The sequence below is a fragment of the Saccostrea cucullata genome, unplaced genomic scaffold (genome assembly GCF_032062105.1).
Source record: "Saccostrea cucullata isolate Sc308-1 unplaced genomic scaffold, CSIRO_AGI_Scuc_v1 ctg258, whole genome shotgun sequence".
Taxonomy (NCBI): Eukaryota; Metazoa; Mollusca; class Bivalvia; order Ostreida; family Ostreidae; genus Saccostrea; species Saccostrea cuccullata.
In genome coordinates this window covers 259121-284002 of record NW_026931770.1, presented here as the reverse complement: position 1 = coordinate 284002, position 24882 = coordinate 259121, and the positions used below count along the sequence as shown (strand labels likewise).

The window sequence follows — 24882 nt, the reverse complement described above, 5'->3', positions numbered from 1 at the left end:
TGGTAGGCTCACTAAAAAAACCAATCAAATTAAAATCAGACATCTTAGATTTCCGCCGTATTTACTATGCATAGAGTGATCGAGTGCCGCACGGATCTAAGAAGTCTGATTTTAATTAGATCGATTGACTAAAAATAGTTTTTTGGTAATATATATGACATGGACCTAGGTCCACTCCAAAATTTTGAACCTGGTCTCTCTTTTGGAAAATGAGGATAAAATCCAGCATCTGAAGTCATTAACTTAAGTGGTGACATGCGCCATTTAAATGTATCACCAATGCCATTAGCATAATTTCAGACTTGTATGACTATAGATATGTAAGGTTTAGAATTTTTATTTTAAAATTTATTTCTTATATATATACCCCGGTATATATAATATATAATCATGATAAACATCATACAGACATGACATTCAAGTATGTCATTATAAGTAACATCAAGATTACATTTTCCACCTGACATAATTTACAACCTGCAATTGGAAAACTAAGAATCAATATTAAAGCAGCAAATAATTTACTTTCAATCAGCATGAAAGTCAACGAAAAGGCATGATTAAAACAGATCGATCCAAATATCAAATTACGACAAGCACTGATCCTTTTTATACAAGTTTTTTTTGGCAACTACAACATTTTGTTCACAATTTAAGCAGTGGAATGCATTTAGCCAGCTTTTTTATCACAACTGGAATGTTTTCTTCAATAAAAAAAATTAATTTAAAATATAGTGAGAAATCAATATTCTTACAAATGAATAATGATTTATAGATCCCCCAAGATGAAAGAGTCTTTAGATATAACATGATTTCAATAGCACCTTAAGTTACACATACAGTACTTAAATTTCATTGACCAGTAGAATGGAGTACAAAACAAAATCTTTGTGAGCTGACATTACCATGCTAGTGCAAGCCTATAACCAACTTGAAGTTTTTATTAACATTGATTGCACACTAACTATCACAGACAAGCTTGTGTCTTAAGTACTGATACATGATTGCTATAAGCACTGAAAAACACATATTCTTGACATTTGTAAAAACACATTCTTCATTTTAGGACTGACAACCATCAATCAACTCCTGCTGCAGATGCCTGGTTCTTATTAAAGTAATTATTTTTAATCAAGTTTGGACGTTTCTAAAGTTTTTAAGAGTTTTTAAAAGACCTCAGGAAAATACTGCTACAGTGCTACCGGTAATAAAAATTCTGTTTGGATTATGTTTTCAATCTGAAACCATTGTTTAAAATGATGCCCAGTTAGAACGTCACTACCCATTTATATAAATTTCACCGACATACTTTTTAACCCAAACCAATATTTTTACCCAGATATGCAATTTTACCCACATTGACAAGTTATACCAATTCCTTTTTCCCATACATCTATACATGTTTACTTGTACTCTGACAATCCCCCTGAGACATGACTCGTTAAGCACTAATTAATCACCAGATCCTTATTAACTATATGATGAAGCTGTGGATTATATGGAGATACTTTCTTTTTAGACTGTTTCATTCGTGAGCCATATTTTCTTTGGATCCAGTTTCGTTTATCTTTTTTGTGTCTCTCTTCTGTGGCTTTCTGTAGAGTTTGGAAGAAATCGGACTGAGTTTCTGGTCTGTATTTCTGGTGTAGAGACTTGACAATGGCTACACTGTCACCTGATTAATACAGAAATAAATTAATAAATCAAAGAAAGCATTAAAAAATAATTCACTCAATCAACAAAAGCTCCATCCACAGTATGATAATTGTACTTTCTGGAGGAAGTTAGCTCTACAGTAAAGGGAGAATGATTTATGTTCTTAAGGGTTGCAATACACATTGCGAGTCACAGTCATCTGAATGAGACCTTTACTACTCATCTTCCTTGATATGTTACCCATTTAGATAATAAACAGAAAGTTTTACCCTAAAAAGTGACATTTCTTGACAACTTGAATATTTTAGAAGAAAAATCACAGTACAACTTGACCAGTAAAGATTTTCATATCATAAAGAAGAAGAACAAAACAATTAGAAGCTAATATTATATATTTAAAAAGAATTTATCAGGTATTTGATAAGCAGAATTTACTAAGTGATCCCTACCCTACTCTGAGGAATTGTTACAGAGTTAATAACTGATCCCTATTCTAATCTGAGGAATTAAAGCAGAATTAATAACTGATCCTTTCACTATCCTCAGAAATTGTAGCAGAGTTAATAACTTATCCCTACTCTACTCTGGGGAATTGTAGCAGAGTTAATAACTGATCCCTACTCTACTCTGAGGAATTGTATTAGAGTTAATAACTGATCCCTACTCTACTCTGAGGAATTGTAATAGAGTTAATAACTGATCCCTACTCTTCTCTGAGGAATTGTAATAGAGTTAATAACTGTTCCCTTCCCTACTCTGGGATATTGTAATAGAGTTAATAACTCTTCCATTCCCTACTCTGGGGAATTGTAGCACATTTAATAACTGACACCTAACCTATTTTGAGGAATTGTAACAGTGTTAATAACTAATCCCTCCTATACTCTGAGAAATTGTAACAGAGGAATTGTAGCAAGTTAATAACTGATCCCTACTCTACTCTGAGGAATTGTAGCATAGTTAATAACTGATCCCTAACCTATCCTGAGGAATTGTAGCAGAGTTAATAACTGATCCCTACTCTACTCTGAGGAATTGTGGCAGAGTTAATAACTGATCCCAAACCTATCCTGAGGAATTGTAGCAGAGTTAATAACTGATCCCTACTCTACTCTGAGGAATTGTAGCAGAGTTAATAACTTATCCCTACTCTACTCTGATGAATTGTAGCAGAGTTAATAACTGATCTCTACTCTATTCTGAGGAATTGTAGCAGAGTTAATAACTGATCCCTACTCTACTCTGAGGAATTGTAGCAGAGTTAATAACTGATCCCTACTCTACTCTGAGGAATTGTAGCAGAGTTAATAACTGATCCCTAACCTATCCTGAGGAATTGTAATAGAGTTAATAACTGATCCCTAACCTATCCTGAGGAATTGTAGCAGAGTTAATAACTGATCCCTAACCTATCCTGAGGAATTGCGCACTAGTAAACATCTGGTCCTTACCCTGGGGTTCTGTGGGATACTGGTCGAGTCTGTAGCTAAATGGAAACTCTACTTTATCGTATATCATTATATCCAGCTCAGTGGCATTGTAAGTTTTATTCTGAAAAAGAATATAATATAACATAAAAAAGTCTACCTACACTATATATTTCATTTATTGTTCTTTGATACATTACAAGGAAAAAACCTTTTGTATGTGCAAGAAATAATTTTAAAATCTATAATTCCACAACTTGCAATAATTGTTGAGGTAAGCAATTTTTTTAACATTGCATAACACAGCTGCCGACCAGGTAACACTATACCTGTGATTTATAAAGGTAAGTTAACCTTCACCTCTGACTTACATGTATCATTATATCCATTGTGTAATTCACAAATATCTCCCACCGAGGTAAGTAATAGCTAAAAGAAAAAAATCCAAAATAATAAACATCATTAGATCTGTGGAAAAGTCATGGTTTTCAATGTTTAACTTTGAGCTCAGCAGACACAAAGGAATCATATATACTTACTCCTTTATAAGTCCAGACCACTGTTTACAAGCATAATCTCGAATCTACAAAACATAAAATAGGTCCATTGTTTAAATTGTTAATTTTCACCTTAAAAAGTACGTAAGAGAATTGCCACACGTCAAAGCTTCAAAGCATGTACATGTAATCTGTAACAAGACTGTTTGCTATCTTCCATTTGCATTTATCATACAGAAGTTATATTCTTTATTTCTTTTCAATTGAACCCAAGCAGATTAATCTGAGCATGAGTTTGATATTTTTTTGAGAGACAAACCTCCCCTCTAGGGCCCCACAGTGTAATCTGGTTCCTAGCATTAAACTGTAGGAACCAGCTATCCTGCATGTCCATAGCATTGTCTGTTGCTGCCTTCAACCAGCGTCCCAACAGAAAGTGAGAATCCGACCCCAGCACTGTGTCCATGTCACTCAGCAACCCTAGTAATTTATTCCCAAGAGATCTGAAAATAAACAAGAAATGAGTGTATTTCTTTCCCAGTGAAAATGAGAAATAATTACAGAATATATGAAGTTTTGAGAAAAATAACTTGTAAAAATTTTGTGCATGCTTGAAATTTATGGTGAACTGTTTTAAAAACATATGACTTACTCTACAGCATTAATATCTCCCCGACCAAAGGCATAAACTAAATCAGTGTAGTATTTAATGGACAAGATCTGTAAACTGTTACGGGTCACATCCACTATGTCATACCTACAAAAACATGTGGCATTAGTAAATCAACTGTAAACATGAAAAGCTGCATAAAAACCTTCTTTTCACACTAACAACAAACAAAGATGTTCATGTATAAAAAAACAGACTTATCATTTTACATGCAAATTGAACTCCTGATATCTTTATTAGTTATCTTTACTTACATGAACAGAGAGCTGTTGCTGAAGTCGTCTAAGTTCAAGGTCATTATATCCCAGGCAACATACAAATCCTCAGGGTTAAACCACACCTAAAGGGAAACAACTCTATCTTAATCACACATATATTATTTATTCATACAATATAATCAATTCAGCACATGTTATTTCTTTTCAATATATGACTTATGGGAGCAAAAATTTGCATAAAATGCATACAGCTCTTTAGTTTTGTGAAAGTGCAAGGATGCATGAAAAACAAACACACCTGAAATTCGCAGTTTTGATAATATTAAGTGAGCAAAGTTTCAATACACAATTTTATAACATTTGATCTGTAATGCTCTCAATCATTAAAGTCATGAGATTCTACTAAAATTTTAATAAATATGAAGTGTAAACCTGTCTACACCCTTATCAAATATATTTATAATGTTTATCATATGCATGTACAATATGTGGAAAAAGTGATAAAGGAAAATGTGAAGTGGGATGAGGATTCTACTCCTATGGGTACACATGTACTTACATCCTGCTGAATCAATGGAGTCATTCTGGGTAATGTTGTGACTATAATGTCTATGTTGTTGTCATGTAGAGAATCAGTGTTGTTGTAAACCCCAAGCTATACAAACACAGAACAAACACATTAGAGACCCTGACTAGGTACTTACGTCAGGTTTCAGCATGGGAGAGAGACGGGGGCGGGTAACGGGGATAGTTTGGGAATCATGGTCCTTAAGATTGTCTGAATTGTTGTACACACTGTTCTAATAGAGAGAGGTCAAAGTTCAAATCAAGTCAAACATGATCACATCACTAAAAATTATAAATTTATCTGAAAATATTAATTTATTTACTTTAAAACAAAGCTGTTTAATTTTCTTAATTACATTGTATCTTTAAGCTACTGGTATTAATCTTTCTAAAATTTCTTTACAATTCTGGAATCTCTTTCACAAAATTTTTAATCTTTCTAAATTTTTTCAAGCAGAGAAGCATCTTATTTCAACATATATTTTATTTAAAATTGCTACACTGTGAGCAGTGAATAATTATAGAGTAAGTAAAAGACATGTGCAAGACAAAAGAATTTTTTTTGCATAGTGAGGACATCACGAACAATGTTAAAATGATGTTGATACCCAGAAAGATGGACCATTTTTTGTCTTACAGTTTTCAACATTAGTATGCATGCAGTATATTGCATGCATTATTTTTCATCATCATCACATTCAAGATTAAGATACAGTTTCACTTGATATAACATGAACACAAATAAGCAGTTATATACAGGTATGTTTACAAGCAGTGCATTAGAATCATCATGTGACAAGCATTTTTATGTTCTAAAGGCATCATTACAAAATTCAAGATTATAAGATTTTTCGACAGTTTCACTTGATATAACATTAACACAAATAAGCAGTTATATACAGGTATGTTTACAGTAAAAGGCTGATCCAAAATACCAGTTGAAGTTATAAGAACATGAACAGTGTGACAAGCATTTTTATGTTCTAAGCTGATCCCAAATACTTAGAATTATTTAGTAACTTGCTTTCTTACCTTCAGATATTGCCAGGCCAGATCTATAAACTTGTTTGTCTTCCCGTATCTATTCAGGACATACTTGCTAATCCTGCAAAAAAAAAAAGAATTCTAATGTGATCCTGTAACAGTATATTCTGACTAAAGGAAAAGAGAATTAGTAGAAATATGGCTACTGCTTAATTATTTAAAATGAGAAAACATTTTATTTTCTAAGAAAATAGATCTGGTTTTTAAAAACTACTAATATTCAAGATTAATGCGTCAGTAAATAAATACCTACCATGACGATATATCTCGGGGTTCTTTCCTCCACACATTTTCTGTGAAGAATTCATAAATGACCTCATTCTGGAAGATTCCCTCAGGGGTCATTCCCAAACCAATCATAGAGCTGTTAGGGTAGGCCCTGCCATTGAAGGGGCCCTGAAACAATTGACATTAAATCAAAATATTCATTTTTATTTGCAAAACCATCAATAGTTTGTTTCAGCACTCCTGTATTTTACCTCATTAATCAGTTTCAGGGCTCCATAGAGCTCCATTGTCCCTCCGAAGTCATGTAACATACACCAGATAAATGGCTGACCGTAGTACGACTCCGTCCGGGTGAAGATAGGGATGATCTCAGAGTACAGATCTAGGATGATCATCTCCCCCTGGAAAAACACAAAAACATAACATAAAGAAACATCTGTAGTAACTTACTTATTGATATCTTAATTCCAACCCCTCCCCCATGCACCCCAGCCCTTATCTTTTTTTGGAAGATTCAGAGAGAGAGAGAGAGCTGGATGATTCATAAACGCTGTTTGAGAAGTATAATTTACACATCACTCAGGTAGATTAAAATTCCTTAGATAGTGAACCCAGACTTTCTGAAGGTTACCTGTGGAACAGATGTCAAAAGAGCTTTCATCTGTGGTGGTTTCCAAAATCCTTCATCTATAAATAGCCATCCCTGCATCAACCTATATAAGTAGTTAGAGTCATGGTAACTTTTATACATTAACTGTAATAAATGTATTTGAATCATGATTTAAATGTTTTGCTACTCACCAGATGGCTTTAGGATCTCCTTCTTTCAGAGTCTTGTATATCGTACGACCTGACAGAGCTAAATATTCTGTGGAACTGACAAGAAAAAGAAACAATTACACTGTACATGTGATATAGATATTAGTTAATATTGTACAATGCAGTTCTGTATGGAAGTTGTGACAGTTTATGGACAATAAATCATGAAAAAGTTAACTGAAACTACTAGTATATCTAGGGATACATGTATTGTAATCCATCTTTAACCAGTATCCATTTAATGGATGATAATTTGACTCTGTGTTTAATATACAGAATAAATTGTACTCACTTAGACCGTGGTTCCATCTCATTAAAAGTATCTACACTGTACACGTGATCTACACCAAACTCATACTCCATCTGTCGATATAAAACACACAATCAATCATTTCTACTGCAGTTTTTTTTTCAAAAAAGATCTTTAATTTACACATATATAATAGGTTTAGTTTTATCTTGGTTAATTTGACAGAAGTAAAAAATTTGAAATACCTCTTTTATAAGACGAACTGCAATCTTCATAAACAGGGGATCATTGAAGTCCAATAGGTAGTTACTATAAACCAAATAAATATTAAATAAAATTCAGAGCGTCTCTTCACTAGATGTTCTCTATCTAACAAGATTTACAGTTATAATGAAAAAATCTTTATATGAAATTTGTGGCTGTGCATCTCTTCATCAAATGTACTGAAGAAATACCGAACTAGACAAACAAATCAGTCTAAATCTATATAATATTAGTAATCTATTTATTATCTATGTTCCGTCAACGGTGTACTGGGATTTACAGCAATCAAAACTGATTTTACAAATTATAAGGCTGTAAGCACATTAACTACATGCAGCTACTCTAGAGTAGCTAATCACCATGGTATAAAATCATCAATTTCATAAAGCACTGGGACATGTTAAAAGCAAGCAATATCAAATGTTAGTGACATAAACATTCCCGCTGTGTGATAAATTCAGTCAGGAAGAGACCCTGCAGAAGGATTTTCAGTCCAATATAAAATATAAAAAGTATGGGATATGAACATACACAGCATAACATTTTTTGATAAAAGGATTTAAGATTAAATCAGACCTTAAGGGAATACAAACTAAGTAAGTTTAACAGACACCTAGAAAAAAAGATAAACAGACAAACAATTACAATTTCTGCATTACAATGTCTCCAAAGCTATACACCTAAATAACAGTCAACTTGATTCTTTTGCACAACCCTATATAACAAGACATCTGTGTATATATTACACCCATAGGCCACCATTCTATGTGTACACATTACTTTACCAGCAGTACGACTTGTTAAAATACATCCAGTCTCGCATTCGAGATACATTGGCCGTGGGGAAATGTCTGGAATAAAAGCAAGAGGAATTGAGGAGAATTGTGGGATATGTGGCCTTACCAGCAGTATGTCTTGTTGAAGTGTCCCCAGTCTCGGAGGCGAGACACGTTGGCTGTAGGGTAGTGCCTGGAAAAAAAGCCAAGGAAGTGAAGGTATTAGGGGAACTCTGGACTTACCAGCAATAGGATTGGTTAAAACCAGCCCAGTCAGTCAGTCTGGACACATTAGCCTTGGGGTACCTCCTGGAAATACATCTCCTTACTGTACAAATCTATATGTATCTGGCAGCAAGATATTATCTCGCTCAACATAAACAATGTGTATTAATGTAAACTCTTAATTTTTTGTACATTCTACATTTGACAAAATCAAGCATTTTTATGAAATTCTGCAGAATAAGAACTTTGCTGGTCAAAATTTCTGTATAGTTATATACAAAGAAAATTTACATTGACTTATTCTTAGTAATTACTAATTACACTTTTTAAAGTGACCCTCACAAGCTTCCATCACTTTCTGATAAGAATGGGTTTCAAAGTTAACTTCCATTCACAAGAGCATGCTCTATGTATGAACAATTTCTAAAACGAGGTAAATTATTGACAAACAAGTTGATGACACATGAATATCAACAGTCTCACTTAAGGTCATCATTTAGTAAGTTCAATGGTCGATACAATGACCTTGTCAGCAAATGCAATTCATCATTGAGTCAAATGCTGACTGATGTTTATCATACTAATTGTTAGTCCATTATTTACACACTGAATTGACAACAGATTTTCTTTTATTTCCCGATCATGCCAAGGAGCACATGGCGGGTGTGACTGGTCAGCAGGGGATGCTCACTCCTCCATGGCACCTGATCCCACCTTCGATGTTTTGGAGGTCTGTGTTTGCTCTGCCCCTGTTTTGTATTGTTTTATGGACTTTTGATCTTGAATACTGTTCGTTATCTTCATATGTTTCATTAAAACAATCAGCATTCATTTCTTTCCTCTACAGATTGACTTACAGAATTGTAGCCTCAGGGACATGGCCAGCAAATCCCGGGAGTACGGGGATCATTCCCAGGGATCTCATCCGGTCCAGAATCTTGTGTTGTAGGATCAGCTGATCGTCGATCCAGTTCTGTGTGATAGGACCGCCCCAACCGTGCATGTTACCCATCCGCGACCTGAAGATGTGACCAAGATTGATACAAATGTAATGAGGATACAATAAAGCTGTGTTTATCATGTACTCTGTTCAACTGATAATATATGTAGACTTTCTTCACACATGTAACTTATTATTGTCTCATATTACCTTAAACTATACCATAGCATATATTCTTTTAAGAAAAAATAATCTTTTCAAAGATACGGGCAAATACTATGACAAGTCTTACCAAGCTAAGAAGGCCGGTCCACCAAAATGATTCTGCATATCCTCCATGGTAAAACCAAGCCCCATGTAAACCTTTGTGTCAAAAACAATAAGAACTTCATCACTGTGTAAACCTACATCTATGTACAAAAAATTTTGTAATTATTTTCAGGATAGACTTGTCAGTTTAATTTCAAATGTAAATTCAAGATTATTCTATTCCACAAATAGGCATGGTAAATATTCAAGTCACCTACAAGATGAATTAAGTACAATTAACATAAGTAAAATATATATATATGAAAATTTAATCTACAAAGCTTTCCAGAAACTCACCCTCTGGAATATGGCTTCCTGTCCAGTGAATGCCAGAGCCATATTGATTCCTCTCATGGCCATCCAGTCAATGTAGGATTCCCATTCCTTCCACTGAAACCAGACTGAGGAATAACTAACTGTACACACATTCTGGAAAAACCGGAACCTGACAAAGAAAAAACATAGGTAATCAGAGATTACAGAGCTCACCTCAAAGAATGTTGACTTTAAGTAGGGCAAAGTCACACAATTACCCAACAAAAAGTGTACCTCCAAAATGCAAAATTTATGCAATTTTGATCTGATACTTTGGAATAGACCAATATAAAAACTTCAAACTAGTTCTTCATCACGAAAATGTGATCAAAATCCAGCATCTGAAGCAAGTTTAAGAGTTTTCATCCCTTGATGCATCATCATGGGCAAGTTTGGTTTATTAAAGCGTTATAGTTTCTTGGTAATAGACCTATACCCATAACTTTTACCTGGTCCATTATCTGGAAAATGTATGTCAAATTCAGCATCCGGAGCAAGTCCATTAGTATGCATCCTAAGATGTATCATCCAGGTGAGTTTGCACAACATAGGGCTAATAGTTACTTAGAAAAAAATGTAGGTCAGATTCAGCATCTGATGCCAGCCTGGTAGAATGCAACCTTAGATGTATAATCCATGCAAGTTTGGTCATTAAAGAGCTCATAGTTACTTGAAAATGAATCCTGCATCAAAAACTTTAACCTGTTTACTCATACAGAAAATGAAGGTCAGATTCAGCATCTGAAGCAAGTCTGGTAGTATGCATCCTAAGATGTACCATCCATGCAAGTTTGGTCATTATAGGGTTCATTGTATCTTGGAAATGAACCCTGCACCAAAAACATTAACCTGTTCACTCAACCAGAAAATGTAGCTCAGATTCAGCATCCGAAGCATGCCTGGTAATGTGCATCCTTAGATGTATCATCCATGCAAGTTTGGTCAACATAGGTCTTATAGTTACTTGGAAATGAGACCTGCACCAAAAACATTAACCTGTTCACTCAACCGGAAAATGTAGGTCAGATTCAGCATCTGAAGCAAGTCTGGTAGTGTACATCCTTAGATGTATCATCCATGCAAATTTGGTCAACATAGGGCTTATAATTACTTAGAAATGAGACCTGCACCCAAAACATTAACCTGTTCACTAAACCGGAAAATGTAGGTCAGATTCAGCATCTGAAGCAAGTCTGGTAGTGTACATCCTTAGATGTATCATCCATGCAAGTTTGGTCAACATAGGGCTTATAGTTTCTTGGAAATGAGACCTACAGCAAAAACTGCATCAAAAATGTTAACCTGGGGCCTGTTTTACGAAAGAACTTACGACTAAAACCAAAAAACTTCGGATGACTGTAACATTTTGCAAAAATTATAATGATTCTGTCTAAAATTGCTATTGTGAAAACAGATTACTAAATTCCTTTTAGAAAGATTAAAATCATTTTCAGTATATTGTTATTTAAAAATTTATACGAAGAACTAAATTTGGTCTTAAGTTGTAAGTTCTTTTGTAAAACGGGCCCCAGCTCCAAAAACATTAACCTGGTCATTCCTTTGCTGAAATTGCAGCATCTGAAACTTTGACTGGTAAAATGAAACACATTAGAAGCATATTCCATGCATGTCTAATCAATATAGGACATAGAAGTACTTAAAAAGAAAACTGCTCCAAAAACCTTAACCTTAACCCGGGAAGCCGACGCCAACACAGACGCCGAGGGTATTACATAAGCTCCCCCAACTTCGTTGAGGTGAGCTAAAAAACAGTGTAGTTGTGAAACACTTATGCCCCATGTATGCAAGCTCAAGGTCAAAGTTAGCATTTTTCAAATGTAAGTCAAACTACATGTACAAGGTCATGAGTACAAAAACATTGGAAACAAATCAAAGGTCTTATAAGATACACATGACGAAATATATACGAAAGCCCTAGCATCAAAAGTAACAACGAAAATTTAAGATTTTTTTCAAAAGTAGTCAAACTCTAAGGACAAAGTCAAAAGGTTAAGAAAAATTGGTCAAGGAAAGAAGTACAGTGAGTTAGGAACAGATTTCCTCTACAAAGTTTAATCTGTCCGCACTTATCAAGACAATATCAAGGAGATCAATTGTAACTACACTTACTAAATCTTTCATGTGAATGTGAATCATTGTATGTGTATCTTAAAATAATATTAAATGTCCCTTATCTACTTCCTTTTTTACTTTGTATTTTCTGTTTGTTTTCCCCTAAAATCAGAAATAAAGCATAATTTTATTTTAGAGTCCTCTTGTTTAGTAATAAACATACTTATCATTAGTTGTGATGTTCACACTGCCTCCGTTGACTTTAGGGAGGGGTGAGGGGATAGCCAGCTGTCTCCCTCCCCAGGTTATCTGACAGTTACAGTAGTTAGTGAGGTAGTAGTACAGCCCCATCGCAGACGCCACGCCTGTCGTTCCCACAATCTCAACATACTTCTCCTGTGTATTGATCTACACAGAACAATAAAACAAAAACTTTTGTGAGTAATTCTGACATCAAAGTATAAACAGGTCACATTCTGGAACTCATCTGAAACATGTAACCCTCCAAGTTAACTACTAAGATTCTCATAAACACATGCTGGTGACTTACGACAAATGTATCCTTCTCTTTTGGCCCTAGATCTGTCTGGATTTTGACCTTAAACTCATTAGCTCGAGATCCCAGAACTCGCTGGAATAATTGTCTGGCCGCCTCCTCTTGTTTTCCTGCTGAAGCCTTTGGTTTTAAATGTGACAGGGACTCAAAATCTAAATGAGAAATGTTCGTGGAAATGTTTTTGTTTCAAATGATTCACAAGGTCTGTAGTATTTCTTGACTTGTATTTTATCTCTGTAAAACAGGACATTAAGCTCCCTAAACAGTTTTAATTCAAATTAATTCCTAAGATGCTAAAGTACTGTTAGCAACCACCATGTCGTTTTGCTGCTATAAATTGAAAAAATCCAAAATGCATTCATTTCTAAAATCTGGAAAAAATGTAAACATAAACTGTATCATAATTTGAAGATGTTGATTTGAAAATTGAATAGAAGGGCAAAATAATAACTTTTGGCGAATTTTTTGTTGACAGATAATTAAATGATGTATATTAAACAATTACTTTTACGTCATATTTACCAAACTATATCATTTTTCCCTGCAAAAGAGCAGTAATGCAGTTTCCGTGAAAAAGTCTATTGACAAATGCTTCATAATGAATGTAGCAAGGGTCACGATTAACCTACTATGGTTAATGCTAATTAGGATACTGAATTTCATTTCAAAGCATAATTAAATTTCACTTACCTCGAGAATTCACCAGGATTAAGTTGATGAATAAAATAACAAAGTTCTACAAAATATAACAAAAAAAGAAACAATTTATTATAATTAGGATGCTGCCAAAGTATTCTAGCTCTTTAGAGAAGTGGACAGGCTTTTGCCCCAAAGCTTGGCCTTTCTCTTAAAAGAATACAGTCACCAAACAGGTAAACACAATGTGATAAAAAATACAGACATCATACAACAAAAATCCCTCCTTCATAGAAACTTAAAATTAATGTCAATATAACAATAAATACATTCAGTGAGATTGTATCATTTTTTGAAATAATTATAAATTTTTCTCTAAATCCCAGTAACTTTTAGAAACTAAAATAAATCTGCAGTGCTGTCTGCCCTGGACGTTTTAAAAATATTTCTTTTAAAACATTTCGCATGGCAACAATCCTTTAATCATTAACAAAACATAAAAAATAAAGAATTACCTTTACAGAAATCATTTTACATTATTTGATCATGTGAAAGTTGTTTGTGTCATGTGACTTTAAATGTAAAAATAAAATACAAAACATCATGAAAGTAATTTCCGGATTAAAAAAATATTAAAATAATGTTTTCATACCGACCATTAAAAGACGTTTATTTTGGATAATAAATGTCACGTTATTATTTTTTTGTATATCTGATAAATTAAATTCTGCGAAACGAACTACAAACAAGTTCATGTTTCATTCGAAACAGTTGATGAACGACATGTCCTGCCCCCCATTGATTGCAAAAAATATTGCTATGGAAGTATGTAGTCGAGAATTAAACTGCATTAAACCACGTTCTTTAGATCTACAGGTTCCGCAGAAAGCATTAGGAAGAAGAGGGGGCATTTCTTTTAGTTCAAGTGAAAGTTACTCCAGTCTAACAAGGCCGCGATTTGAGGTAAGATTGACTTGAATGAGCGGAAATGGAAGAGACACTGTCATCAAGACTTGTTCATTTCTGATCTCAGTGTGATATCTATGTCAATAACCTGTTTATCAGAGTGCTCATTAGGATATTGTTACTTTGAGTCCCAGGATTATAATTTTCTTAAGAAGATAGAGTCCAAGTTGAATAGTTTATGTCTCAAAAAAAATTATATAATGACTTAGTCTTAATTTGCAGAAGGTTAGTTTCTATCTGAACAAAGTACAAGCCTTTATTGCAATGAATTAAAAACAAACCACAAATGGTTTTATGTAAAATGCCATAAAAATTAATTTTTAATATGTGTAAAGCTTAAATAAACAGTTGAACTAATTAACATACAAATCGGGGTACTGTAACTTCACGAAAGAAGTGTGTATGATACACATTCACAGGTGTCATTTGCAGTGGAGTGTAGCTAATCCCACCCGTCTTGTAAGTAGTTGAAATTCACAAAATAATCAAGCCACATTGTATAGATCCATGCAACCTGTAATTATGGTTTCTATATTTAAAAAAAACGTAAATGTTCGTGAAAAAAAACCTTTCACACTGGTTATTCCGACGGACAGTATGATCCTTTTATACAGGACCAGATGAATGTTTGTCGATCAAAACTTTAAAAAAAAATGTAGGGTTCAACATAAACTTTTCTAGTCATTATTCCAGACGGACTAGTTCTTGTCTACTTTACTAGTCTGCAGGTTTTTTTTATTATGTCGTAAAAAAAAAAACAAAAAAAAAACATGTTTTGTAATATGTTTAATTAAATATTAAAGTTCATTGTACTTTTTATAATTTTATTTGAATGAAGGAAGTATTTACATAAATTAAGTGTTTATTCCACAAATTCAACAGCAAACTTCTGCAGGTACACCTTATCTCATTCTTCGTTAAATATTTTATACCGAAGACATCTGACATTAGCATACTAAATCTTGATTGCTAAAATGTTTTACTTCAATCCTATCATTAATTAAGTGCTCAATGGACAAGGAATTTCCTTACTACCTGCCAATAAGCAAGAGGGTTAAAATTACATTAAAGATTTTTTGCTGTAAAAGTTATCTACAATTTGTCTCATGCTGTTTGCCAGGAATTTTTATTTCTCTATTTGACAGATTGATTATGTATTGATGGTCAATTCTAATGTATGATATACAACAGAGTTAATTTTTCTTTTTTTCTTTTTGCAATTTTGAGAAGTTGATAAAGTTGCATACCTATGTGTGTTCATTCAATGATTATCTCGACCCCGAGAACGTACTCCCCTTAGGGAGAGGGCTAAAATAGGCTTTGTCTGCTTCCCAATCCCATTCACTTTCTGAGAAAAAATTTGTATAAATAAATGTACTCCCTCCTTAGTAATTCTTGCTGCATAACGGTACTCGTGTTTAAGTCAAAAGTAACCATGAAACAGATGAGTAAATGTCTTTGAAATCAGCAGATTGGACTTCTAAAAGCAAATTGAGAAATTTTTAAAATAGATATAAATTTGAATTTTTATGCAATATTTTAAGTCAGCTTAAACTTGTAAAGAAAAATCCTTGATATTGCATTTTTTCTTTGAGTATTAGATAAGAAGCAATTTCTTCATAAAAGACCCTTTTTGCCATGGCTTTTTTTGGTAGAAGGAGCACTGAAGGTCAATTGTTTATCATCAATATGATATAGTGTTATAAATAAACACACTTAAAGCAAAGCACAAGAGAGGAACACTTTAGATTTATTATAAGCATGATTCTTTGTATCAGAAGAGACTAGAGTTCATACCATGTTTTAAAACTGTAAGGAATAAAACTTACTTCACTGTGAGTATGAATTTATTATGTGTGTTAGCTGGGTAACTTCTTTTTTTCACTGATGTGAACTAAAACTGAAAAGGAAATAGATATTAATTACAAGTAACATGCATTCATACCATGAGTTGGTGTGGACTAAAACTGTGAAGAAGCTGAAAGTTACCTTAAATCCATTTTATCGTAAATCTATTTAGGTAGAAGTCCATTTATGGAAATTCTCATAAGTCATTAAATGAAGGGGAACATTTACATTCTTCTGAATCTCTTATGATTTTGTGCAGAGGAGGATTTTTAAATGAGCACATTCCTGCCCTGTATTTAAAAAGGATTGGTGGTGGTGGGTTATGGTTATGCAGGTCATTCTTTCTGAGGAGCTTTTCTGAGAGAATGATAATAATAGAGGATTGTTTTTCTGTCTTTGATAGACAAAGTTGACGTTCTTTCCTTATTGTTACAGTTATATTCACCAAGGACTGAACCTCTTTTCAGTTTTTCTGAGAAGTAGAAGTTGAAAGCTTTAAAATTTGCAAAATTACATAATTATGTAAGATAGGAATATAATATTACAGCACTTAGCAGATGCATTGTAAAAATCACCATTTAAGAGCTTTGTTATGATTTAAAATTTGCAAATCATTTTTGAGATATGACAAGAATTTAAATCTCTAACATTTAAATAGGAAGGTCCAACATGATTTATAAATGCAGTTTTTGTTAGAATTGCTTTAATGGGTGTCATTAAGATAATAAGGGTAATAGATCCAGAAATGTTCCCATTCTCAATGCAAATAAACTGTATCTGTCTCTATACTTTTATGTAAATCAATTTGAAAATATATGTTGCAAAGTGAATTCAATCAAATTAACTTTTATCAGTTAATAGGTGTCTTCCTATATAACTTGCTTACTAATGATTGAAAAAAAAAGTACTGCGGAGTTGCTATAAACTAATCAGAATTTAAAATTGGACAAAAGACACAGTAGATAAACATTTGTGTCAAAGTAATGTCGGTTATTAATAATGCAATAATTTTCACCAGGAAGCCATTAGAAATGGTAAACATTTAAACAATAGACAATACAGAGATAGTCGGTGTACCGAGAAACATCAAAGTCAGGCGGCATCACCCTGTGACAGATCTTCGTTTATTGACATACTTATGACATCACTATGATTACCTGATCTCTATCAGCGATTTTTTTTTATGCCTGGTAGATCATTTGTTGATTTATTGAAATGTCGTAGCCTATTGTCCTGAAAACCTAAAAAAAAAGTTTCTCTGCAGTGTTTCTTAGCTTTAGATCATTAAAGATGAATCCAAGTTGTTCCCTGTAAGAGACTGTCCCAGACAGCCATTTCATGGAACTGGAATTATACGCTTATCATTCAAACAGTGTACATCAAGTTAGCATTATGTACTATTAAAGCAAGTAAAAGAAGTAATATTACTGCAATAGAAACATTTGTACAATTGTATGCAGGGCGGGTTATATCGTTATGACAGTCTTATGATCCTGCAGGTGTCATGGCTCTTGTTGACCTCTGTTAATGTCCAGTCAAATTGACCAAACGATCAGGTGAATCTGACCTCCATTTGACCAATAGATAATAAAAGGATGGTTAGTACCATCACTCAGTGTTTCCTGTCAAAAAAGTAGGTCTTATTTGACATACTTGTAGATCTAGAAAAATTGTTGTGTGGACTGAAAGTTGTAAATCAGGTACAATTTTCATTGAACTTGTTAGAAGTATGTCTCTTGGTTTTTGGGTCGTACGGTAGATCATGTAGATAAGACTGTATAGTTGTATACATGTCAACAGAAAGTTTATAACTAACTTCTGGCATTGCTTCTACAGTAATAGATAGGTATAGTCACCGAAAATGCCAGATCTATGTCAAGGTGTTTCTGAAATCTTGCTGATTACTATAGGGTAATCTTAACAATAGAATATCATTCTTTACAAAAAAATTAATCACATTGAGATGAAGTACGGTTTTATAAACTAAACCTTTCAAAGAAGTATTTTTTACTGAGCTCTTGGTCATTTACTTTTAAAATGATCGAAATGCAATGGTGTATATGTACAATGGGTGAGTCTAATCAGCATTTAAGCTGGCTTTAAGTTTTTACCTCTAATTAAATTTTTACACCTGTGTCAAACAATGGTGTAAAAAAGTTGACATTTTGGGTGCTAGAATCAAGTACTGTCAGTATGTTAGTCATGTCGTAGTGGATTTCTCTTCTCGGTGGTAAAACTATTTTCTTCAGTGGTAAACAGTTTTCTTCAGTGGTAAGCCATGTTCTTCAGTAGTAACTAGTGTCTTATGTAATAAATGACTTTTTTATTAGTAAGTAAGCCATTTTCTTTTGCAGCAAACTGTTTTCTGCAGTGGTAAACTATTTTTTCTATGATAAGGTGAAAAGAATGTGTTGAAGAGTTTCTCTGTTTCCAGTTTGAAGAAGAATGATATTTTAGAAATAAATTTCATAAATGTAAGAAAAAAAAGATTAATAACAATTAATTTAATGTGCTGAAGAATTTTTTTTTAAAAACAAAAATTCATAATAAAAGGAACATGTAAAACAAAAGCAGTACTGTTATAGGGGGATGATCTAATACAAATAAGTACATCAGCTCTTTTGTTGTATAAAGTTATTGTGAACATAAATGACACGATAAAAACTTATCATAATAATGAAAGTACTGATTTATATAAAGCCATGTTGGTTTATCACTGATCATGTTGATGATGTGAAGTGTGTCAGATAATTGAACGTGTGTATGACTTTTATTCGGGTATGTGTGGTAAAATTGGTTTCTAGAGGTCAATAAAAAATCTGAAAATTGAAAAAAATAAGATTTTGATGATAGTGTCTAGCTGGTGTAAGACTGTGTGGTAGGTTTGGTTAAAAAAATGAGAAGTGAGTACAATTGCAATTTAGATTTTGATTATGGTCTAGCAATTAATTTACTGTGTGGTAGGTTTTTTTTAGAAATGAAAAGTGAGTACAATTGCATGTATAACAAAATTTTGATGATAGTGTCTAGCTGGTGTAAGACTGTGTGGTAGGTTTTTGTTGTATAAAGTTATGTGAAGTGATACAATTGACAGTATAAACTGAGATTTTGATGATAGTGTCTAGCTATATAAAGACTGTGTGGTAGGTTTATCACTGATCATGTTGAAGTGTGTCAATTGTATACTGAGATTTTGATGATAGTGTCTAGCTGGTGTAAGACTGTGTGGTAGGTTTGGTTTCTAGAGATGAGAAGTGAGTACAATTGCAGTATACTGAGATTTTGATGATAGTGTCTAGCTGGTGTAAGACTGTGTGGTAGGTTTGGTTTCTAGAGATGAGAAGTGAGTACAATTGCAGTATACTGAGATTTTGATGATAGTGTCTAGCTGGTGTAAGACTGTGTGGTAGGTTTAGTTTCTGGAGATATGAAGTGAGTACTATCGCAGTAGACTAAGATTTTGATGATAGTGTCTAGCTGGTGTAAGACTGTGTGGTAGGTTTGTTTCTAGAGATGAGAAGTGAGTACAGATGCCGTAGACAGAGATTTTGATGATAGTGTGATGTCAGCGAGACAGTAACATCATCAGTAGTCAGGTAAATTTTATGTCCGTTTTCTGTGGCATCCCTTACATGATTTCCTTTCATGTGAAGGGTTTGTAGTGGAGTCAAACCTTGACCTGTTTAGACCACACTTTGGGATTAATGTCAAGTAATAAGGTGCATTAGTAGGACCATGTTTTGGTAGATATGGTGACAGGTCGGCCTGTTTCCTATGGTTCAAAAATTAGTAATAATGGTCAGTAAGCAGTTAGCTGAACCGTTATATTTATCTGAAAAACAAACATTTCACACCAGACACAGGAAAGAGCATTATTTTTTAGGTCAGTGTGTCAGAGTCTATGATGTGTATTTAAAGGCATGTTAACGCATGAGAACAGCATTATACAGGAAGTATGAATGATGAAAACGGAGGAAATAGGCAGAAGTATAAGTCTCTTTGTACTTATGAATTGAATCATGGCATTATATTTGTCTCAATTTATATATGAAGTATAATAATTAATTACTATTATTTCATTCATGTTTATTTAAAAAAGGAATAAGATATAATAAAAATTCAGGAAAATAATCTCCAAAATCAAATGCCAGTACATTAATTGGTAAGAAGAATTTTTTTGTTATGTTTGATAATTGTTGTGATGGGTTTATATCTGACAAGGTGTTGTTTCTAGGGGGTCATACAAGTGTTGGTCCTCCCGTGACATGGAACTACAGAAGTAAACATCAGAGATAGTACAGTGTTAATCACTTCCATTTATGTTGAAACACCTGATGGTCATTACTGTATAGCCATTACAGGAGTCTACGGCTAAGGCCTCCACCACTGGGAGCACCTGCCCGTGAATTCTAAAACTTATACAGCTGGGGATTGAGTTGTAATCTAGATTTTTTTTTCCTCTCCTGATATCAAGGACCAGTAGAAGAGAGTGTGTAAGAAATAAACGTGCCTGTGTAACAGAAGCAGTAGTGAATATTTTGATAAATCCCCACTCCCAGTCAGGTCAGACTACGAGAGTGTGTGTGTTGTGTTTTCTCCATTATCAGACTGGCTAGAGAAAGAGAGTGTTCTAATCTTGACTCTGCCAGTGTACAATGTGTCGCACAGAGGGAGAACCTTAATGAAATCCTCCACTGATCTGCCAAGGACACACAAACTGACCACAATGAGTCCAGCGGGTGCCCTCAGGAGATAAGGCTCCCCCAGTCACTTAGTGTTGACCCAGTGGTGATAATATTGTGGAACCTTATCTAACCTTGTCAGAGAAGGGAACTATGTTGTTGGGGGGAGGGGAGGGTTAGGAGGCCCGCTGAGGGGGGACCATGCTGCCTTTTACTACATGTGTGTGTGGGAGACAGCGGTGGACCGTTATACAGGGGAGGATTAAGCTGGTTCACTCACATTCAGAGGACACAGAGGTAAGTCAGGGCCGATCAAAATCAGTCTAATTCAATGCCTGCACTGGAAGTCTTGGTGGATTTTCAATGGTATTATAGCTAGCAATTTTTAGATACAGAATTAGAGGTAAAAGCTTTTTGATAGGATTAAGTTTTCAAAATAAATTCCATATTGAGTTAATGAACTCCATAGAGAGGACAGGCATAAATCAATCACGGGTCATCAATAACCCAGCACACAGGGCAGAATATGAGTGAAGGAGGTTGTAATGATGTGTGGTGAGCTGTGGTGAGTTGGGCTGAGGTCAACGTTTGCTTGAGATCCTTCGGGCCTGTTGTTTTAGTTAGAGATCCTGCAGTGAGGGATGAATGTTGTTGTGTTCACCGTGGCTTCTTAGTGTGTATGTGCAGAGATAAATTTGATTCATGACTAAAAGAGAAGCAGCCAGGGAACTCGGTCAAGACATTCAGTTTGGTTTGGGTCAGGATTAGGACAATCCATATACATGTAGTAGGAGTCGGGTCAGTCCTCAAGAAACTGATCTCATCAGGAGGGATATAACTCAAGGTTCAGATACTCAGTGAGAGTTTCAGCTTTATTGGAATTTGAGGCAGTATGTGAAATCTCTGGCAGATATCAGAGATGTCTGTACACTGTATATACTGAACTATATTAAAATCTGACCTCAGGCTGACAGAAGAACATTTACTTAGGAAGTGTGTAAAGGTCAGATTTTATTATCTGTATCTGAGAAAGCATGCAATTTTATTGCTCAAAAACTATTATCTTGTATTGATTTAGCTTAGTGTGAATCTTAAGATGATGTGAAGATTTGATTGATGTAATGCAAATATTTCCCAGTGAGGCAGGACAAATTAATGCAGATTCTGATAAGGGAGTTTGGTTAATTCTGTGTCTGAAGGAGAGAGTTCAGTTCCCAGCATATGTATGTAGGCCTCATTGAAAGATGATTTATGGAGTTAACGTAATCAAACATATGTGTTTCCATTTGTAATGAAGTCTTTTTAAATATCAGCTGATTGAATATATATTATAATGCCTGAGTTCCCCTGCATTAAGTGTCATTAGTCATAAAGTGATATATGATTGATCTCACTGATGAAGGAACTGTCAAAAACTCTGATGCAGACAGAAGCCCTGTACTGTAGAATAAACTGTAGAATAAACTACAGAAATACTACAGGCTACAGTTACATTAAGCTCTCCATTAACCAGTTTTAAAATTTTTTTTCTCAAAAATGACTCCATTTAGTTAGTATAGCATTAAGTTGTCAATTTTGTTTCACCTGTTTATCAATTTTTAAAGAAGTATATGAGGACATTTAAATCCAGGTAAGGGACCTGCCTTGATGGGCTTTTTAACTTTGGGCCTAGCAGTAGATCCCTGTCAATGGTTTGAGATAAATAGCGGCAGACTTCAGAAAGGCCATTATATCATACGATACATAGCAGGTGCCCCCTGAGCCAGCGATATGACGTCTTTGTGGACCTAGATATTGTAACATTTTGGGTAAACGTCCAACTGTTACCAGAGAAGAAACCACTGCATTGGGCTTGTGATTCGGGGGATGAATGCCCTGTACCACGTAAAACAAGTGTGATTTAATTTATTTTTTCCTCAAAAAAAAAATTCAAAGCCATGAAATTACTTCCAGTTTGACTCACTTCAAATGGATTTTTGTTAGCAAGCTGCCTTTAAAACATATTCTTTCAAATGACTTGTGGAACAGATTGAGAAGTGATTTGACAGAAGTAAGCAGATCATCAAATTAATATCATAAAGATGTGAGTAGCTCTGCCCTTGGTGATTTACAATGTAGTAGTGGTGTGAAGCGTTTTTTCTGTGTAACATTAAGGATCAGTCCCTGATTTCCTGTATTAAATGCACACTGTGTGGGAGTTGAAGTGGTAATGTGAATTGATTGATACCACTGATTTTACACTTCCTATGGATCAGGTTTCAGTGTCCTCAAGTTTACAATAAGTTAGCGGACACAAGGTTCCTTACAAATGGAATGCACTTTCTGTTCTAAAAGAACTTTTGAGGTGACATTTGAGAACTGAAAGAGTGAAAATTTTCTTAATTTGAGTGTGCCATGCTCTTGATTCTATATATTAATGAAGGAATGGTATTGTCAACTTAAGTACAATAGTCTAAAAGTATAGTGTGTTAGTAAATGGAAAGTTGTCCGAGGCGCAAGAATTAACGATGTAAAACTAAGAATAGGCAGATGCGAAGCCTAAGTGGTTGGTAGGTAACAATTTGTCAGAACATTAATATAACCCTGGTAAACAACCAAACTCCAATATCAAAACTACTGCTAGACCTACCAATTACCCAGTGCAAAGCAAATTAAGGTGTAACCATCAAGTCTGGTTTTAATGGATCCTGATCATTTCTAGCCAACCATGTCAATAATCAGCCAATCTCTGCCAAGGTTACATCGTCACCTTGTAACTGTTGCCCTTGAATATTTCACCAAGTAGGTAAATGTTTACCTTAGATCTCAATAAACAAGTGGCTCTCTGAACTTCCCAATGTATCAAGTCCTGATGACTTAGTAAATACACAAGGTCAAGGTCATCTCAAAATTAAAAACTGAGTGAACCCATTTGAACAGCAGGTATACCTGTATTATTATGTAATAAATAATTTTTTTTTTCACTAAAGATCTAATATTTGTTATTAATAATATGTTGAATAGAATAATTTACAATGTAAATGATAGATGAAAATGGTAAATCGTTACAACCATTTATATGATTATTCCTTATAGGCTGTTGTTGTAGATTGGGTGCTAATGTCATCTCCGGAAAAGATAAATTTTTCACGTGTAAATTGTTCACATGCATCATGCTTATAATGTGTTTATAAAATGACGAAGTGGTACATTGGACACTGTTTCATATATTCATTTGTTTGTCTCTAACTCTTGTACTGGTACATTTGCGGATTTGATCGTGCTTGTTCTCTTACTACGTTATGATTAGATAATATTTTATTTTTTTATGGTTTCAGAGACGAGGCGGAATATCCTTTGGGCAGGACGATAACAATGCTATTTATGTCAGAATGCTGGGTAAGTCCATTGATTCCTAGTTATCTAGTGATAATGTCCCTCTAGTGTTTTGTCAGAGATTTTTAATGCATGCAGAATTTTTATATATCTGACATATAATCATGATAACCCATATTTCAGTGATTGATAGTACCAGATATTTTTATTAGTGTCAGTGATATTTCTTGGAAGTGTCATGGATATTCATTTTCTGGAATTATGAATATTCATGAGAATATTCAGTGTTTTTCTATTTCTTTGTTTTTGCCATGCCTTACAATCAATTTCAGAAATACTGATTTAATTTTAGGTGATGTCCGTTTGAGGGTGACATCAGAAAGGGAGAAGGCAAATCTCTTCAATCTGTAACAAATGTTAATGTTTTGAGAGGAATTCAGTTTGTCCCATGGGCATAATTATCAAGCACTGGTCATTTGCATTTCAAATTAGAGAGAAATTAATGAGTTTATTGTAAAGCAAGAACATATTTAGATCTCACTTGTGTTAATTAAGAGTTCTTGATGGCTATAGTTCAGATAAAGATCTTTCAATTGACCTC

The 24882-nt window shown here is 34.1% G+C and overlaps 1 protein-coding gene across 3 annotated transcripts; it reads right to left on the bottom strand.

Moving 5' to 3' along the window:
* Positions 1–321: 321 nt before the first annotated feature.
* LOC134233489 (alpha-N-acetylglucosaminidase-like) lies at positions 322–14049 on the bottom strand. 3 transcript variants are annotated; one of them, XM_062715461.1, is made up of 23 exons: positions 13986–14049; positions 13525–13570; positions 12829–12986; positions 12502–12686; positions 10188–10335; positions 9874–9944; positions 9499–9660; positions 8660–8725; positions 7622–7685; positions 7419–7489; positions 7109–7183; positions 6939–7020; positions 6559–6708; positions 6333–6475; positions 6068–6140; positions 5028–5123; positions 4505–4590; positions 4233–4337; positions 3900–4083; positions 3623–3666; positions 3455–3512; positions 3108–3207; positions 322–1675 (listed from the first exon to the last, which is right to left on the bottom strand). In XM_062715461.1, the coding sequence occupies exons 1-23, from the start codon at positions 13998–14000 to the stop codon at positions 1449–1451; spliced, it is 2409 nt and encodes an 802-aa protein (XP_062571445.1). In that variant the 5' UTR covers positions 14001–14049; the 3' UTR covers positions 322–1448. The 3 variants fall into 3 exon arrangements, with proteins under 3 accessions (XP_062571445.1, XP_062571446.1, XP_062571448.1); XM_062715462.1 differs by lacking the exons at positions 5028–5123; positions 8660–8725 and adding exons at positions 5173–5268; positions 8544–8609; XM_062715464.1 differs by lacking the exon at positions 8660–8725 and adding an exon at positions 8426–8491.
* Positions 14050–24882: the final 10833 nt, after the last annotated feature.

What these genes read in the sequence shown, in the direction of transcription:
- LOC134233489 (XM_062715461.1), bottom strand. An exon ending in GGACCGGCCTTCTTAGCTTG is followed by an intron (nt 9,661 to 9,873) that starts GTAAGACTTGTC and finishes TCACATCTTCAG; the next exon opens with GTCGCGGATGGGTAACATGC. An exon ending in TGGTCTGGACTTATAAAGGA is followed by an intron (nt 3,513 to 3,622) that starts GTAAGTATATAT and finishes TTTTTCTTTTAG; the next exon opens with CTATTACTTACCTCGGTGGG.